Source organism: Sinocyclocheilus grahami, unplaced genomic scaffold (assembly GCF_001515645.1).
Source record: "Sinocyclocheilus grahami isolate Dianchi unplaced genomic scaffold, SAMN03320097.WGS_v1.1 scaffold31.1, whole genome shotgun sequence".
Classification (NCBI taxonomy): Eukaryota; Metazoa; Chordata; class Actinopteri; order Cypriniformes; family Cyprinidae; genus Sinocyclocheilus; species Sinocyclocheilus grahami.
Genome location: NW_015505210.1, coordinates 2002329 through 2021655, shown reverse-complemented (window position 1 = coordinate 2021655; position 19327 = coordinate 2002329). Strand labels below are relative to the sequence as shown.

The 19327-nt window shown below is 37.1% G+C and overlaps 2 protein-coding genes and 1 pseudogene across 4 annotated transcripts in view; 1 reads left to right on the top strand and 2 right to left on the bottom strand.

The window, feature by feature from the left end:
* The first annotated feature begins 2200 nt into the window (after window positions 1-2200).
* Window positions 2201-7754, top strand: LOC107574119 (uncharacterized; annotated as a pseudogene).
* A 30-nt stretch (window positions 7755-7784) lies between these two features.
* On the bottom strand, window positions 7785-9679 carry LOC107574108 (transmembrane protein 60-like). Its single transcript, XM_016260581.1, has 2 exons — window positions 9587-9679; window positions 7785-8841 (listed from the first exon to the last, which is right to left on the bottom strand). Exon 2 carries the CDS (start codon window positions 8802-8804, stop codon window positions 8400-8402), a length of 405 nt encoding a protein of 134 aa, XP_016116067.1. The 5' UTR covers window positions 8805-8841; window positions 9587-9679; the 3' UTR covers window positions 7785-8399.
* A 412-nt stretch (window positions 9680-10091) lies between these two features.
* The window catches only part of immp2l (inner mitochondrial membrane peptidase subunit 2), a 105157-nt gene continuing 95921 nt past the window's right edge, over window positions 10092-19327 (bottom strand). The window contains exons 5-6 of one of the 3 annotated variants that reach the window (XM_016260572.1): window positions 18086-18188; window positions 10092-10244 (exon numbers count right to left, since the gene is read on the bottom strand). In XM_016260572.1, the coding sequence (XP_016116058.1) occupies window positions 10218-10244; window positions 18086-18188 (130 nt within the window). In that variant the 3' untranslated portion in view covers window positions 10092-10217. Of the gene's footprint in view, window positions 10245-13537; window positions 13938-15165; window positions 15962-18085; window positions 18189-19327 lie in introns of those variants that run through there. The other 2 variants (XM_016260561.1, XM_016260564.1) reach the window with 2 other exon arrangements.

Genomic DNA, 19327 nt, shown 5'->3' with positions numbered 1-19327 from the left:
TTTATATGGTTGTTATAACATTTCTCGTAATGACATTTTCAGTTTGATGTGGGGTCGCCAGATCTTTTTAACATCAACATTTTGAGTTGCAATTGTTAACAAAGGATGTCTGTCATTACATGTACTCATCTGGATGGGAGTTATTACCAAAGTGGATAATGTCCATTGTCCATTACCCAAATCCTCAAGGTAGTCAGCTAACTTGGCCAGCTTGGTAATGCTTCCGGGCAGCTATTTGTACAGCAGTCATCTTCTTGAATGAGGAAGGAGCAATATCTTAGAATATGTGTCACAATTAAATTGAAATAACAAATGTATATAAGGAACTATGTCTGACAACAAGTATCATACATCACTATATAAATACCGCAATCACAGGCACTCCTGTGCAGGCAGGATTAGACATTTCAGAGGATGTCTGTGTTAGCTGAAAAACAGTAATTTGTAAAAAAAAAAAAAAAATGTTTAAGAAAAATGCAGGCTTGTTTTGTTCCATGTATGTTGCAGAAACAAAAACATACCTTGGAAAAAATAGCCCCATCTGAATAGGCCTTTAGTCGCCTTTTAGCTTTATAATACATCTCTGAATCTTCTGTGGCTTGTGTGCATGTCTATGTGTGTGGGGCATGCTGCTTTATTGGCAGGATATTGGGAAGCAGCTGCCATCATGATTCTCGCACATTTGCATATCTGTACATGTGAGAGAGGAAATGACATATGTAGGGAATGCATTGTGTTGTAGATTAAAAGCTGATCGTAAGTGTGATGGTTTTGATTAAACATCAGGGTCAGCCAACACAAATTACTTTGACAAATCACACTGTGCTTCTCAGTTCTGATGCCCTTAAAAAAAGGTTAAGATACTTAAAAAAAAAAAAAAGAGACGTGTGTGCGGTTTTACAGTACATACATAAAAGCATAGCAGGTATTGCAACTTGGCCTTGTGGAAAAGTCTCTGAATCTTCTGTGGCTTGTGTGCATGTCTATGTGTGTGGGGCATGCTGCTTTATTGGCAGGATATTGGGAAGCAGCTGCCATCATGATTCTCGCACATTTGCATATCTGTACATGTGAGAGAGGAAATGACATATGTAGGGAATGCATTGTGTTGTAGATTAAAAGCTGATCGTAAGTGTGATGGTTTTGATTAAACATCAGGGTCAGCCAACACAAATTACTTTGACAAATCACACTGTGCTTCTCAGTTCTGATGCCCTTAAAAAAAGGTTAAGATACTTAAAAAAAAAAAAGAGATGTGTGTGCGGTTTTACAGTACATACATAAAAGCATAGCAGGTATTGCAACTTGGCCTTGTGGAAAAGTCATAATAATTTTATGAGACTGCAAAAGAAAAAGAATAAAAGCCTGAAAACATAACCCACACAACCCAATGTACAACCCATGTACAACCCAAACCTAAACCCCTAATCCAACATTAACTGTAGTAACAAAACAACCTATAAAACTAAATTGGCATGATCTACATTGTATAACTTTGACATTGCATAACAATTGTCATGAGAGTATTGGAAAATATGCAATCAAATGTTTTAAACAGTAAATAAAACCAAGGGTAATCGTAATTAGACACCACTGGAAAACAAAATGTTTTAAACAAATACATTGTTGGCTGTTTTGATACAATCCTGGCAATTACAACACTGCAAAAAAAGTAATTAAGTATTTTTGTAATTAAGAATTTAAAAGCAACATTGCATAAGATAGTAATGCTGTATCTTTAATTCAAGTGCATGTCTTATGGCACTAGCAGGTTTTATTCCTTGTTTTTAAGCTTGCTTATACTTACACTGCCAGTACAGTAAGACAAAATGATGATATATATTCTCTGTAAGCAAGTATTATGCAGTGTTAAATGCTATCCTGCTTTAATAATTTTTAGATATTGTAACTAGGAAAACAACAACAACAAAAGAATAATTAAAAACTATTTTGCAGTAAAATTAATTTCTTCATAGACATTATAACACAGTACTAACAAGCTCACTTTGCTTCTTATCACCAATTATGGTATCATGATAATTAAGCTACAAAAAAACCCTCAAAAATTGCAAAAGTGTATATACAAATTGTCGTCAATAATCATTAAATTACTAATGAGCAAAGAACACACAGTAATGAGATAAATATTATTGATATGTTGAGTATATTCTGTGCTGACTGTTCTGCTAGAAAGCTGTTACACTTCTCTGTTGAGAGTCACACAGAGTATCGCCTCTCTCTGAGCTCTCATTCTTCTATAAAGGGAGGTGGTCCTCCAGTCTCTCCTGATCCTTCTCTCTCACACACTCTTCGACACATTGAACAGACCTGCTCCCCATACAGGACACGATGTGGCTTGCTGTGTTTTACATATGGGGAAGCCTGTTAGCATTTTCTGTGTGTCACATTTGCTCAGAGACCTCTGAGGACGCTGCTTCATGGGTAACGCTGAAGCCCCTGGGGCACTGCGGGGACGAGGAGAATTTGTGCCCTTATCAACTCACCCTCCCTCCTCTCTCCATCCAGCTTCCCAGGCCTTTTAGGGAGCTGGAGAAAATGGCCAAGGAGCTGCAGAACCTAAAGGACATGGTGAACCAGCTAAGGAGGGACTGCCAAGAACGTAAGGACAGACATAGTATCGAGAGTGGTGGACAGAAAGAACACAGTGAGGAAAAGGAAAGGAGACATCAAAGTCCAAGGCATAACATCAGCATCAGCATCAAGGAGACACAGAGTCATAGTGGAGAACAAGTATTCCGGCTCTTAACTTCAACCTTACCGCAAGGAGACACATCAGAAAGTGAGGGAACTGTCAAGGATGGTGTGAAGAGGCTCAATCATTCCGTTTTGGAAAGTCAAGAATGGAACACTGACCCGAGGATCGTTCTAAATGAAGGCACCACAGATCAGAGCTCCGAGATGAGCAGAGAAGTAAAAATATTTAACCCCTCACTTGACGAGAGACCCGAGGACATATCTAAGGTCAAACTTGTGCTCTCACCTACACCTGAGGAGACAGAAGGAAATGAAGTCTAAGCAAAGTGAATTAATAGAACCATCTCTCCCTAGAAAAAAGGACACCATACAATCCTCAACCCATGGGAAACAGCAGCTAAATATTCTCAGAGATGGACATGTAAAGAACATCAGTGGCTTCCTGGCAGCAAGAAGAAGAGTGCAGAATGTGCCTGATGCGAATGGATTAAGCAGCATTTCAAGGGATGCTAACACTAGGATAATGGATTTAAGCACATCAGCTGGGAACAGAAGGGCTGTAAAGTTTCCTAGAGAAGGTGGACCAATGAGGCCAAAGGGATCCTACATAAACAGTAGAGTTGTCCAGGTTAACAATGAAGACAGACTGAAGAACCCTGCTTTGGTGAGGATCCACAATCCACAAGCTAAGGACATGATGTTCAAGATTGAGCCAGAAGAGGCTGGATTTTCTCCAGCAAGGAGTGGCATTATGCGGGTCAAGGAAACAAGTCCTCTTATAGCAAACACAAAAACTGGGGTAATTACTGGACCGAACCTATCAACAGATGACCAAAACAATCAAGACATCAGTAGGGTTTCTGGTCCCAGAACAGATGGCCTAAAAGATGCAAGTCAAGTAACTAAAATGACCAATGACAATTTAAGAAAAGTAAACAAAACTGGGATTACAAGACTCCCAACAAATCTGAGGAAAGAAAACCAAGGTGATGTGAGTCACATAACCACAAATAAGTCAATCTCTAGTGTTATGAACCAAGCTGAACAGCCAAACATGGTTAAAGAGGAAAAGCAGTATGTGGGACAGAGTGAAAGTCTAGTTGTTAGTAGTAGTGAGGAAGAGACTAGGTCCAATTTGAATATAGAGGACTTGACTTTCCCAGGAAGACAGGTGGAAAATGAAAAATATCTAAATCCAATTACAGAAACTAATAACAGACAAACTGATTTGAAAATGTTGGATAAGGCTGACAGCACTTTCAATGAAAGGAGAGTTTTGGTGGGAAAGACCAATCCACAAGCCAGGGACATGATGGTCAAGACTGGGCCAGAAGAGGCTGGATTTTCCCCAGCAAGGAGTGGCATTATGCTGGTCAAGGAAACAAGTCCTCATATAGCAAACAAAAAACCTGGGCCCATCAGTGGACCGACCCTGTCAACAGATGACCAAAACAAACAAGACATCAGTAGGGATTCTGGTCCCAGAACAGATGATGGACATGGCTTGAAATATGCAAGCCAAGCAACTAATGTTAGGGAGGACAATTTGAGAAAAGTAAACAAGACTGGGATTACAAGACTTCCAACAAATCTGAGGAAAGAAAACCAAGGTGATGTGAGTCACACAGCCACAAATAAGTCAATCTCTAGTGTTATGAAGCAAGGCATAGTGCCAAACATGTTTAAAGAGGAAAAGCAGTATGTGGGACTGAGTGAAAGTCTGGTAGTTATTAGTAGCGAGGCAGAGATTAGCTCCAATGTGGATATAGAAGACTTGACTTTCCTAGGAAGACAGGTGGAAAATGAAAAATATCTAAATCCAATCACGAAAACTAATAACAGAAAAATTTATTCCACAATTTTGGACAAGGCTGACAGCACTTTTAATGAAAGGACACTGCCTCCAGATCTTAAAGATCAGATGCAGCCAGGGATGTTCAGTGAAGGGGCAAATGAGCATATCGGGTTTAACTCACTGAGTGCAGGGACTATGAAGAAGGACATACCAATCCACAGTAAAGCCATCCTTCCAGAAAAAGATCTGGTAAAGCCCACCCTTGTCCCAACTGTAAAGAGCAAATCGACTGAGAGTACAGCGAGTACAACCAGTAGGGTTCAATCACTTGTAGTAGGCCAGGGGACAAGGAGAATTTCAATAACTCCACTCAAAGCTGCAGCTGTAGAGGGACCATCTCAGAACAGCAAGAAAAACATCAGCAAGATACGTGAAGTAAGTCAAGACAACAAAAGGTATGTGATGCCAAACCCCGATAGACACCCCATTAGACATCCAACAACTGTGATTTCATCTAAAGTCAACAACTTAAGACAATCTAATGTGATGGGCAACATGTCAGCAAACAGAAGTGTTGGGGTACATTCTAAGCTGTCCATCCCAGTCAGAAACAGCAATACTGCCAGGAAAAATGGCTATGGAATAATAAGACCAAGCTATATAAGGAAGCCAAACTTTCAAAGTCAGCCAAACAGAACCAGAGGCTTCAAGCTACAACCCTGACCAGGGGCCCAGTGGACTCTGGAAGAGGTGAGAAATTTTCTTACACAACCCATGTTAATGTTTACTTTTAAGAAAAGTTAAAGGAGTATTTACTCTTAATATACACCTTAAAAAGTATGGCAGCAGTGCATGTTTATTTGACACAAAGCTTACAATATTGTGGGATAAGTCCGTTTCACTGTTTGTATAGATTATACCCAAGATGTCCAAAAATTACTGCAGGTACAATCTATTCAGATAATAATTTCCAGGAAATAATATAGTATGAATGTATTCTTTAACACATGTTCTGTGACCCCGCACTTTATCTTGATAGTGTGATAGGATTCCATAACAGGGATAAGTGGATATGGATCCACATCTGAATAGCAGATGTTATGGTTTTTGTAGGCATACCAGCTGTAGGCATCTTCTTTTGTCTGATGTATCAGGATGTGGTGTCTTTGTTGAGCTTGAGGAAAGGCAAAGGCAAAGACTTTTTTGCAATGCATAATTAATGCATGCAGAAGTTCAGTACCATTCCATGCCAAGAGCTAAATTTACTTGTCCAGTGATTGGAGTCTGAAATGTGGCCCAGTGTAAACTCTTGAAACCACAGATAAATAAATCCAGGTGGTCAAAATTTATATGTATAAAATAGCCTTGGCATATCTTTTAAATGAAACCTTAAGTGTAGTCTGTCGCGTATAGCTTTGTTGTTTGGGTCTAACAACAAAGATGGATAGAAAACAATTTCAGCGCATCATCTTGCTCTGCATTCGTTTACAAATGCATATGATCCCGATTTTCATATGAATGTTTATTTTTTTTAATTTCAACCCAATTGAATGTAGTTGTATTGTGCTTTCCACAATAAATATGGTTTCAACGCAGCTTTGCAAATAAAAGTGCCTTAAAGCTTCTCTAGCTGAAAGATGACAATGGCAAAGAAATGCTCCTTAAGATGTTTAAGTAAATATAAGCATGCAGATTTAGGTTGTTAACACATTGTAAAAGCATTTTTCGTCAACAGAGAATGAGGTAACCTAAACCCATTTTTATTGACCACAGAAAAAGGACCTGCACAAGACTGCGCGGATTACATTACGAAATCCCGAAGGAATGGTGTATATAGAGTAATGCCGCAGCCAAAGAGCAGCATGCTTCCTGTTTTCTGTGACATGGAGTCTTCTGGTGGGGGCTGGACTTTGATACAGCATCGCTTTGATGGCAGCACAAGTTTCAATCGCACCTGGGACGAGTACAAGAATGGATTTGGTAAACTAATAGGGGAGTTTTGGCTCGGCAATGACAAGATTCACTTGTTGACAAAGGCAAAGAACATGTCATTGCGAATAGAAATCGAAGACTTTGAGGGTATCAGAGAATACGCCCATTATGACCACTTCTATGTGGCCAATGAAAGCCAACAATACTGCCTGTCCATTAGTGGTTACTCTGGTACAGCTGGTAATGCCATGCAGTTTAGTAAGAAGTACAATCACGACCAGAAGCTCTTTACCACTCCAGACAGAGACAATGACCAGTATCCCTCTGGAAACTGCGGGGCCTATTACAGCTCAGGCTGGTGGTTTGATGCATGCATGTCTGCAAACCTAAATGGGAGATATTATCAATCAAAGTACAAAGGGGTACGTAATGGGATATTTTGGGGTACGTGGCACAACATTACAATGGAATATTACCCAACCAATGACAGACAATCTTTTAAGACTGTTAAAATGATGATTAGACCTAAGAACTATGCTATCTAATACTTACCAACCAAAATGTAGCTCTCTTTTGAAGTTAAATAGTAGAAAAAAGGCAAGTGCCTTAAGTATATTGCTACTCTCGTGTTTACTGCTTTATTAATAGAAAATATAAGTGTGGTGTCAGAACTTGAATAAACATTGACAAATGTTTCTGTATCTATGTTGTTGTTTTTTGAGCTGTACACATATGCATTAATAGAATACATAGAATACACAACTGAGCCCTCTTGTGTTGCTTTGAAAATCCTGTATTGCATAAGACATATGAAACCATGCTATTTAGCCTACAGATTCAGCAATTATCTTGTATATTGTATTTTTTTTAACTTACAAACACTAAAATGTTTGCAAGTCTGGGCCAATCCCATGAATACGTTTACATGGATATTTACAGAATTTCTTGTCAGCTGTCTATTTTTTTTCAATACAAATAGCTGGATTTTACCAGCTGAGTAAAAGCATCTGTCATTTTCATTGTACACTGTAGGAATTTTGAATTTTAATGAACACTAAGTGTCATTTTCAAACATTGTATGTATGTATGTACACCCCAAAAACATCCTTTATCCAGACGACTCATTCTAAGAGGAAATTTCAATTTCAGTTAAAAAGGAGGATCATAATTTAATTACTTACAATTTACCATGAATAAATTACTACAACTCTACTAGATTTGCATATTTTGCTCCCTGCTGAATTGTAACACCTTTTCTGCATGATCTTGGAAACATTTGTAAATTTAATAACTGTGCACTTGCTGAATACAGTTGTTATAAAGAAAATAAATATGCATCTTTTAATTAAAAGGATGCTGTTATTATGTTTTAATATTATTATTTACACACTCTATACAAGAGAAAATGATTAATTACATTTCATAAACATGTATTATGTAAGTTCTGCAATGCAAAACATAAGTGTTTGATAAAGAAACACAGATTTATAAATATACACCATTATTGTAGAACATGTGTCGTTTCCATTAGCAAACCATGTTGTGTTACAGTACTGGTTGAATAAACCATGTGTACGCAGCACGTTAACGGTTATTTTTCAAATGTTCATTATGGTATGCCACTAATGATCTCAGTGTTTCACTAAAATGCAATAAATATTCTGAGCAACATTCACAATCAGTCATTTCTGTCACCTGAGTGGAAACTCACGACTGAGCCAAAATTCATAACCCTCCCTGCATCACTGTGAACATGAAACGTAGGCTATTCAGCGTAGTCACTCTTGAGCCTGAAAGAAACAAGCAATTCCTGATAAAGAGCTTGAAACAGCTGTACATTCTTATTGTCCGTTGTATATTCCCTTCTTTATGAATAACATCTACTTTCGAGATGATTTTATTCCTGAAGAATACAGTAAAGACTTCTGCTGGCTTTCAAAGAACACTGTTTATATGTTCAGTCTCTTCTGAAGTGGAAAACGTTGTAGCCCAGCTCCACCATAGCTCCGATGAGCAGTGCCCACAGAGGGAAGCAAACCGAGCTCACCAAGATGTCCATTAGGCCATCTAATTTGGCACAGAGCGTCAAACAAAATGCCAGTTTAAGCAGCATGGCCACGAGGTACCACACGGGCTTCTTCAAGTTCTCCGCCCCATTGCGAGGGTCGAACCCCGGCTTGCAGCGGCCAGCCATTTTGACAATGAGCATGAGGAGGAGAATAAGATCAAAGGTCCAGACAGGAAGGAAGATGAGGAACCAGTTCCAGATGATCTTCCCGTCCAACTTCAGGACCAGCATAATAAGGAATATAAGTGTGAAGATCCATGACAGGAGGACTCTTTGAGCAAGAGACATGTTCATTTGAAACGCTGGCCTAAGGGCACAGCAATAAGCTGATCTGAAAGAGACAAAACAACTATAATCGGAAGTATGGGTTCAATTTACATTCAGCCAGTTAATTTCATCTAGTGGAGTTCATGCTGCTACTAAAGGAAAAAAAGGAAATTCATAATAATAATAATAATAATGTAAAATTACATTAAAAACAAAAATAATATAAATGCATTCATAATATCAGTATTAATACATAATTAACATATTTCATTAATTAATAGATTTAATATACACTTTTTAACCCAGTTTTTCATTGGATGTTACGTTGATATTACAAGCCGACATAAATTACATATTTATTTAATAAATAGCAGCAAATTCATTATGAGTTATGAGATGACATGCAAATTCACAAATGGCTAAAGCTCAGTTTATTATTAGTTGAACATTAAATCGTTCATTTTTACATCTTAACATACTGCAATGACCGATTTGTTCAAATGTAAGTTAACCCGTTTTAGTTACAGCAACGTTAAGTGCCTCTACACTTATTTAACTACCCATCAAGCTGTATTTATCATGTAAGACAGAGATGTGCGGTCTCACTAATAAAAGAACATTTGTTTTATTTATCCATATTTTATCTTGACTGTCCCGTCCTGACCCATTCTTAAAATGAAGGAGCTGTTCATTACTAGCGCAAAACTAACGCTAGCATACACAGTCCTAAGTGTTTTATGTGTTTACGAAGGCAAAACGACGTAAATAAAATAATAATTATAAAAAAACACATTGACGGAAAAGCTTACAGATGATGAAGCCAACCCGGCTGGCCTTCTAGTCAGAGGGTTTGCTTAAAACCGATGTCCCCTTTCCGGACTGTGTGTTTGAACCTTTGAACACCGACGTTTTCAAAACAACTTCTCTTGAAGTACTAACGTCAAGTTGAAGTGCGCACAGCGCCACCTACCGGACTGGAGGATGCGCAGGCGCATTCAGCTCAATTCAATTCAATATCGTTCCAGAGGAAATTTACGAATAATTGTGCCTTACAAACTATCAGATATTTATACATGTTTATTTATTTTATTTGCATTAAATCTTAATTTCTCATGAACGCGCAGCCGTGCAAACTATAAGGGCCAAGGTCAGGAAGTATTATTCCATAAATAATACATTTTCGGTTTGTTTTTCACTAAACCCTACTGCATACCGACAGAACACTTGAACTACGACACGTGTCGCATAGGACCAGTCTTTGACACCTCTGAGTCTTTTTTTTTTTTTACTGTATGTTGGTCGCTATTCCCTGCCATTATATGGACGAGCGCTAATGAGACATTTCTTTGAACAAAGAAGGGCATACAGCATTATTTCCCAATCCAGTCTTCATTTTTGGGTGAACTATCCCTTTTAGCTGGTATGTCCAGCTAAGATGATCTACCAGCATTTGATCTCATTTCGCTTCTGAAAAAAAGACAACAAAAACAGAATTAAGCAGGAGAGCGGTAAAAACAACAACAAAAAAATAGCCTCCTGAGAACCAGAAATAAAAAGCTTTGTGAATTTAGTATTTTTTTCATGCCATTACATTGTTTAGAGCATAAGAAACAAATGGTAAAATAAAATTTTTGAAAAATTATATTTTATTCATAAGTTATGCTATGTCCTCTGTAGAGGACACCAGGACTCAGTTTTTCTAAAAAAATAAAATGACAAGTGTAGACATGAAAAGGCAAAAACAATGGGGATTTTTTTAAAATCGCAAATCAATTTTTAGGTTTCAGGATTTTTTTATAACTTAACTTTGTTTAAGGATGGTTCTCAACTATGTTATAAAATATATAACAAAATGATTTAATATACCATTTTGCTTTATGCAATATGTGTGTAAAAATTCCATAAATTGGTTTTCCCATTAAGCACAATGTTATCTATACACTGCCCATAACATTTTCCTGAGATGTTGATTTATGACAAACAATTTGAAAATGAATCAGATTTAAATGATTATTACAAAATATTATCATATTTCCATAAGGATGTACAATTGTATCACTAAATTAATGTCAGCCATTTTTAAAAACCAAGGAGAGGTCATGGTGAAACATCCAATCATTTGGTATCTCTGGAAAGCCCTGAATGTGCTCTGTACAGGACATCCAGACTTAAAACTGTGACATGTGAGGTCTCAGAGAAATTCACTAAAATATAATGTCCACTACAGAGGCAAAAACTCCATAGCTGGGTCTCAGGAGGATATAGAATAAAAATAAATGGTTTGAAATATAAGAATGTTACTAAAAAACACCATTGACATGTTTATTCAGCCTCAAGATGGCACTCTTTCACTATTTTGAGTTGTTGGGCTTCTGTTAAGTGACATTGCTAGCAAACTGCTCCTTAGCGAGTCTCTAAAGATTATTATCCTGTACTATATGCCTCTGTAAAAGCAACATTTGTCATTTTCCTTGCACTTTAATTGCTATGAAAGTACAGAAGAAAACTTTTCATATTTCTCTCAGGTTGATGCCACACCTGAGATAACCATCAGAATCCACTAATTTCCAATTAACTATTACAATTACCCGTTTTCTAAAATAGCCTTTAGGATCCAGACAAGAAGGTGCAGGGTGCATTGATAGCACACAAAAAGCCACATCCATGCTGAATCAGTTAATGAGCTTATTACCCTTTGCAAATGTCCTGTTGTGGCTGCCATTACTGAGGCCTTAAGGGGGTGTCAGCACAAAAGCCAGGTAAGAATACAGCAGCTTCTTTGCTCCGTGTTGCTTATCAGTGAAACCACACAACTGCAAGCTGCCTTGAGGCCCTGAGCCGAGGACGCTTTTTTAATTGGGTTAGTCTGATTCTGCAGCCTGTTGCCACCACACGAGTGAATAGTGAGCTGGAAAAAGCAACCCTCTGCCTTTTTATGAGGATGCACAAGGTGTTTCAGACTACACACACGCCTGGAACACTGCTGCTCCATTATAAACTGACCACAGTTCTTGCATAGTAAAAATAGTTTTTTATGTAGCATTTATAATATTGCAGGAGCATTTTATAGGATCATAGTAACCTCAGTTAAAACCACTAATCTACTTAGATATTTTAGGCAATATAGAAATCCTGGCCAGGACGCGTCCTGGGAAAATGGCACGTATGGTTTCCCTAATGAAATGGAAGTTGCAAATAGCATGCCATATAAAGTCTGATCACTCCAAGAACGAGTTTAAAATAAATACTTGGTGAAAAGTTGATCATCCAAGATGCAGATGTGTTTGTTTCTTCATCAAAACAGATTTAGCATTACATCACTTGCTCATCAATGGATCCGCTGCAGTGAATGTGTGCCAAACAGCTGGAAAAAACATCACAATAATCCACAAGTAATCCACACGACTCCAGTCCATCAATTAGCATCTTGTGAAGCGAAAAGCTGCGTGTCTGTAATAAATCAGTAATTTTTACTTTAAACCATTGCTTCTGTGCTTCATCTGTGAATTTCTGTTGGCGCTTTCGACAGTGGACAGGGGTCAGAATGGGCACCCTGACTGGTCTGTGGCTATGCAGCCCCATACGCAACAAACTGCGATGCACTGTGTATTCTGACACCTTTCCATCAGAACCAGCATTATCTTCTTGAGCAATTTGAGCTACAGTAGCTTGTCTGTTGGGCCAGCCTTCGCTCCTCACGTGCATAAATGAGCCTTGGCCATCCATGACCCTGTTGCCGGTTCACCACTGTTCCTTCCTTGGACCACTTTTGATAGATACTGACCACTGCAGACCGGGAACACCCCACAATAGCTGCAGTTTTGGAGATGCTCTGACCCAGTGGTCTAGCCATCACAATTTGGCTTTTTGTCAAACTTGCTCAAATCCTTACGCTTGCCCATTTGTCCTGCTTCTAACACATAAATTTTGAGGACAAAATGTTCACTTGCTGCCTAATATATCCCACCCAATAACAGGTGCCGTGATGAAGAGGTAATCAGTGTTATTTACTTCACCTCTCAGTGGTCTTAATATTATGCCTGATTGGTGTATGAAAATAAATAAATGTAAAAATAAATCATTTTCCAGATAACTGTATGACAGTGTGGTTTATTACTAAAAACTATGAGTTTGCTTTTTTCTGTGTGACATTTGATCATTGAATTGACATCGAACTGACAAAAGGATCAAGAAAATGTACAACTGACAGTATCCCCCTTTCCTGTGGCTAAAAATGGTAAAGTCTTTCTTGGACTCCAATTTGGCCCACATAGTTTCAGTTGAACATTTCTATAGTTCGAACTGTAGCATGTGATTTACATTTACTGCACATGACATGGTTCTATAATTGTCCTTCATGTCAGTCGTCATAACCATCCTCTGTTGCTCCATCCCAGTTTAACAGCGGTCTTCGTTCTGGAGAGACAGACGGCTTGATCCGCTGCCACCGACTGGGTGGCCAGATGATGTGAGACGCCCGACCATGGACAAGACCAAGAGAAACCTGTGGAGATCCGAATCATCAAGCTCCTGCTTATAAACTACCATGAAAAGCTCTATAAAGTCAAACAAAATGGTCTATTTCTTAAGGAGAAAGTAGCTTTTGATAGACAACACGTTTAACAAAGAGCAACTGGAACAAGAATTACATGCTTTTCTCATCTTACTTCACCTCTCAGTGGTCTTAATATTATGCCTGATTGGTGTATGAAAATAAATACATGTAAAAATAAATCATTTTCCAGATAACTGTATGACAGTGTGGTTTATTACTAAAAACTATGAGTTTGCTTTTTTCTGTGTGACATTTGATCATTGAATTGACATCGAACTGACAAAAGGATCAAGAAAATGTACAACTGACAGTATCCCCCTTTACTGTGGCTAAAAATGGTAAAGTCTTTCTTGGACTCCAATTTGGCCCACATAGTTTCAGTTGAACATTTCTATAGTTCGAACTGTAGCATGTGATTTACATTTACTGCACATGACATGGTTCTATAATTGTCCTTCATGTCAGTCGTCATAACCATCCTCTGTTGCTCCATCCCAGTTTAACAGCGGTCTTCGTTCTGGAGAGACAGACGGCTTGATCCGCTGCCACCGACTGGGTGGCCAGATGATGTGAGACGCCCGACCATGGACAAGACCAAGAGAAACCTGTGGAGATCCGAATCATCAAGCTCCTGCTTATAAACTACCATGAAAAGCTCTATAAAGTCAAACAAAATGGTCTATTTCTTAAGGAGAAAGTAGCTTTTGATAGACAACACGTTTAACAAAGAGCAACTGGAACAAGAATTACATGCTTTTCTCATCTAGTGAATAGAAAGCAATATATCTCTAGCTAGAAGAGAAAAGGACCTCATTGCTTTTTATAGCCAGAAGGACATGGGAGAGATTCCAACAAGCTCCCAAAAACCTTGATTTGGAGGGTATTGTAAATACCTGCGAGGTTTGGAGGGACTTGAAAGGGTGATAATGTACACTGAAGCAGAGTAACCACTGTTGAGGATTATGTGATACGTTTTCATGTCTAAAAGCCTGAGCAGTAGTTGTTCATCTTCAACATTGTTAACAGCGGGTTTTCTTTAATAATGCTCACTCATCAATTAATTAATTGCTTAATTATCCCATTAACTTGAACTCTGCTTCAGTGTTACTTTAACACTCTGTAGATTGGGACAATATGTACTCTGAGCAGAGTTGATTTAACTCTGGGGATTTTGCTGTGTATAGATTTCACAAATCGTTGGGTTTAACAGCATGACAAGACCACAATATGAGTCTGAAATACTATAGAGAAGCTCTGAGAAGAACCTTACTGGGTCCATTTAGTATCACTGATATACTATTATAGTATAGTTTTTGTAAAAAAAAAAAATTCATCAAGTCTTGAAGACTCTTTAAGGATTAGTTCACCCAAAAATGTCATTCCAAACCTGTATGACTTTTTTTTTTCCATCTGTGGAACACAAAAGATGATTTTGACAAAAAGAAGGCTTTTTGTCAATACAAAGAAAGTCAATGTCCAAAGCAAGACATTTTGTCTTACAGGTTTGGAACATGAGTTAAATGATGACAGAGTTTTTTATTTTTGGCTGAACTATCCCTTTAAGCCCATAAATTGGATGTCTGAGACGAATCCGTGTGACATTTTGCACTGTTTTGTGGGCAAAATAAACACAAGGTCTCAGACAGTCAGGATTTTGTGACCTGACTTTCAATCAGTGGTTTGTGAAATGCTGGAGTCTTGTCAGTATTCCAGAATCAAAATATTTTGAACAACAACATTAGAAGCCTTCGTAGCATTAAATATCAATCTAGATTCTCAGAAAGATTTCAATGTTGCCTTGAAAAGGACATTAACTGAAAAAAAGACTCATAAAGACACATCGTACTGCATAATACATCAAGTCAAGGTAACGGTGCAGTCTGTACCGACAAAAGTGAAAGTAATTGCCTGAAACATCCAGCGAGAATATTTGCTTAGTGATATATGACCTGATGGTTTTTCACCAAAAGTATCTCACACTTATATGTTCTGGCCTGGTCTCTGGGGAAAACCAAAAGCGTTTTTGGTAATGGATGTGAAACAATAATAAAAGAGATTTAGGAAGTATGTGGTTCAGTGAGAAACATATTCATTTGCTTTCTGACAAGAAACATCATAAAAAATCCACCTGAGGACAAACACTCGAAAACCTCAGCCGGTGCAAAACCATCAAAACTGAAGGAACGCAACAGAGTTGTGCTGAGTCATTGACTAAATGGACAGAACAATTTGTTTTACTTTCTCAATTCAAGTAAGCAAATCCCAACATTTCAAGGATGAATCTGAGCAAAAGATCTTGACGTATTGTGAATGATTGTAGCGAGTCATGTCACAGTCTGAGCTGAGACGGGAGAAAGAATCACTGCTCTGTTTAATAATGTATCTGAGAAGCTGTGCAGCAAAGAAACTTCTTCAAAGAGCCAATAATACCTCAATCTCTATACATTACAGGCGGGGGCATTCGAGCACATCAAGGCTGTTAACAAAGTCCCCAGAAAGCGGCAATCTTTGGCGGCGTTTGTTGAATTTTTTATAACCACATCTATTTGTGGCTAAATCTGCCTATGGTGGTGACTTCCAGAAAAGATCCTTTGAAACTGCAGCCTGAAAGACAGTTTCCATCGGTCATCTGTGGGATCAGACAAATGTATAACATCTAATGACGTGCCTGAGAAAATCACTAGCTGAATACTTGTTTCGTACTGTAGTTGACCAGTAATATGCTATTTTATTTTGAAATTGAAAATACGTGCCAAATTGATTTTTAGTTTGCGTCTTTACCTGCTATAGTCAACGATTAAATAAAACAATTTAAATAACTTTTTTTATGCATGTTATTTACACTACCATTCAAAAATTTGGGGTCGGTAAGATTTTTAATGCTTTTGAAAGAAGCTCATCAAAGCTGCATTTATTTGATCGAAAAAAACAAAAAACAAAACAAACAAATAACAACAACAAAAGAACAGTAAAATTGTGAAATATTATTTCAATTTAAAACACTTGTTTTCTATTTGAATATATTTTAAAATGTAATTCATTTCTGTGATGATTAAGCTGAATTTTCAGCAGCCATTACTCCAGTCTTCAGTATCACATGATCCTGGGTCATATTTTTGTGCAAACCATAAGTTTTTTGATTTAAAAAAACCCCCAAAAAACACAGTATTTATTTAAGAAATAGAAATCCTTTGTAACATTATAAATGTCTTTACCATCACTTTTGTTCAATTTAGTGGATCCTTGCTGAAAAGTATTAATTTCTTTACAAAATCATACCAAATTTTTACATGGTATGTGTATATAAAACATTAATTACATTCATAATTTTAATAATATTTTAATCATATAAATGTTATTTTTAAATCTTGATGCTATTTTGAAAGTCTTATTGGTGATGTAACATGAATTAAAAAATATATATATATACATTTAAAGAAGTAATAATTGAAGCAGTTTTTTCATTATTAACAGTTTTTTCATTTCAATTTACAAAATTCTCTAAATGCCCATATAATATAATCAGTTAAACAAAATTTGAATACTAAATTTGAAAAATACTAAAAAAGAAAAACCTACAAAATCAAATCATCCATTGTGTTCAAAGTATTGGAAATGTTTTTGAATACATTTTCTTTTTTGAATATATATATAGGCCTATATATATATATGGGTCAAAGACGAAAAAGGGTTTAAGCATAAAAACAATAAATGTAATATTGCTTTAAATTGTTGTTTTCCCCCCCAAAAATTAAAACATTTTCGGTTTAATTTAATTGCAATTTTGTTTTTCCGAGCAAAAAATAAATATCATACATTTTCCCCTGATTTACAGATGAGACCCACTAAAATGTCATTCAGTGTAACAATCTTGCCAGGCATATTTACAACAAAAATCAATTTATGACAAATTAAAAGACTAATTACTTGTCAGGCATATTTACAACAAAAATCAATTTATGACATATTTAAGACTAATTACTTTAACCCCAAATACTAATTAGTTGTAATTTTACATTTTTAAAATATGCCACTATCCTAGGTTTTGCCTATTTGTCAGTAAGAATTTTTACTCATTTAAGACACAATCACATTTAACATGCTCCCTCGATGAGACCCACTAAAATGTCATTCAGTGTAACAATCTTGCCAGGCATATTTACAACAAAAATCAATTTATGACAAATTAAAAGACTAATTACTTTAACCCCAAATACTAATCAGTTGTAATTTTACATTTTTAAAATATGCCACTATCCTAGGTTTTGCCTGTTTGTCAGTAAGAATTTTTACTCATTTAAGACACAATCACATTTAACATGCTCCCTCATTCTTTTATATATTTTAATATGTACACGTCAGAATAAGCATGTTGTTTGAATTTTTACATAAATATTGTGTTACACTGAATGACAATGTAACATTATTTCAACCAAATTTTGACATTTTATTCTCCAAAAACTTATTTGAAACCTTAAAAGTAGACACTTTACTTACATTTAATGTGCTTTCTATGGACATAAAATCACTCTTAATGTCTTTGACCCATATATACAGTATATATATATATATATAAAAGAAAATGAAGAGAATATGAGTGATGCAACCTTTGCTGGCATGATTCTATGGTGCTGTTGGTGGTTGCCAGGGTGTTGCTATGCTAAAGTGTTTGTTAGTTCATTCCTAAGTCTCATTGTATGTCAAAGTATGTCTATGAGAGGTTGTCTTTAGCAAGCACCAACTAACTGATTACCGCTCCAAATGTGTTGCTGTCGAAGCTGTGTCCGTGATGGTCCCCCTCGATCCACAGATGTCCATCTGGAACTCTTACATAACGGTTTTTATATCCCAGCGTTCTGATAATAGAAAAAAATGTTGCGTTAACACAGTAATGGATTCTGGTTGCTTTTAATGCAGGAACATTTTTCATTTTTCGTTGTTTATGTTACAGTTGACCAGCTACATGAATCCACCAATCCTGCATTTGGCTCTTGGCCCGCTCTCTAAATCTAAGATCAATAATTAATGTTCGCACAGCTGCTGCAGTCTTTGTTTTATATTTAAGATGACTTTCTGACACAGCAATAGCTCATATCCATTGCAGGTGGTGCTGTGAGCGCTTTAGGGTGAGAGCGTGAAGGAACTTTCAGATTTTTAATGATAGTTTTTCTACATCAGCCATCACAGAACAAAATTAACTTCCTCTTCATATGAATCATCTCGAAATCAAACTCTCGAAGTCATCAGGCCTGGGATTTCCTCAACCGTACCCCAAGATCACCTTGAGATGTAATGTTTTTGGCCATGAATGGTTTGATGAGGCATTAATGTTTAATGACACTTAGGGCTAAACGGTGCATTTGTGCGATACAAGCATTTAAAGAGAACAGAGCCTGAACTGGCTCAAACACATCCTTCAAGCGGTTTGTCTGGTGCTACAAAGGCCTACTTGTAGTGTTGTAGTACACTTGGCATTAACATGCGACCTGTATCCGGATGTTGTCTACATACACATGGAATGTTATCCGATCAGCGTGTCCTGGTCCAGAGGTAGTCGAGGACGCATTGTGATCGCATCTCAGTGTAATGTAACGTAATCCAGCCATCGTGTCTCCATTCGCAGGTCGACATCACTAGGGATGGGCGATACCTCTTATTTTATTTTCGATCCGATACCGATATTTTCAAGCCCAGTATCGTCGATATCGATACCGATACTTCTAAACTAAACTGATCTTTTAAATTATTAAAAGAATATATAATCAGTAATTATACTCACTTAATATTAGATTTTAAAGCCGTGTTTTTTTTGTTTACACTGTCAGAAATAAAATATACTATACTTGTATTTTAGCCCTTTACTGGGGCAGTAACCTCAAAGGTGCAACTATACCCCTAAAAGGGAGCATATTAATACCATACAAGTATGCATGCTTTAAGGGTAGATAAGTTACAAAGGTGCACCTTTGAGGGTACCTCATGAAAAATAAACATG

Bases quoted from the DNA above. Each gene is read 5' to 3' on its own strand.
- LOC107574108 (XM_016260581.1), bottom strand. From the start codon at position 8,804: ATGAACATGTCTCTTGCTCAAAGAGTCCTCCTGTCATGGATCTTCACA.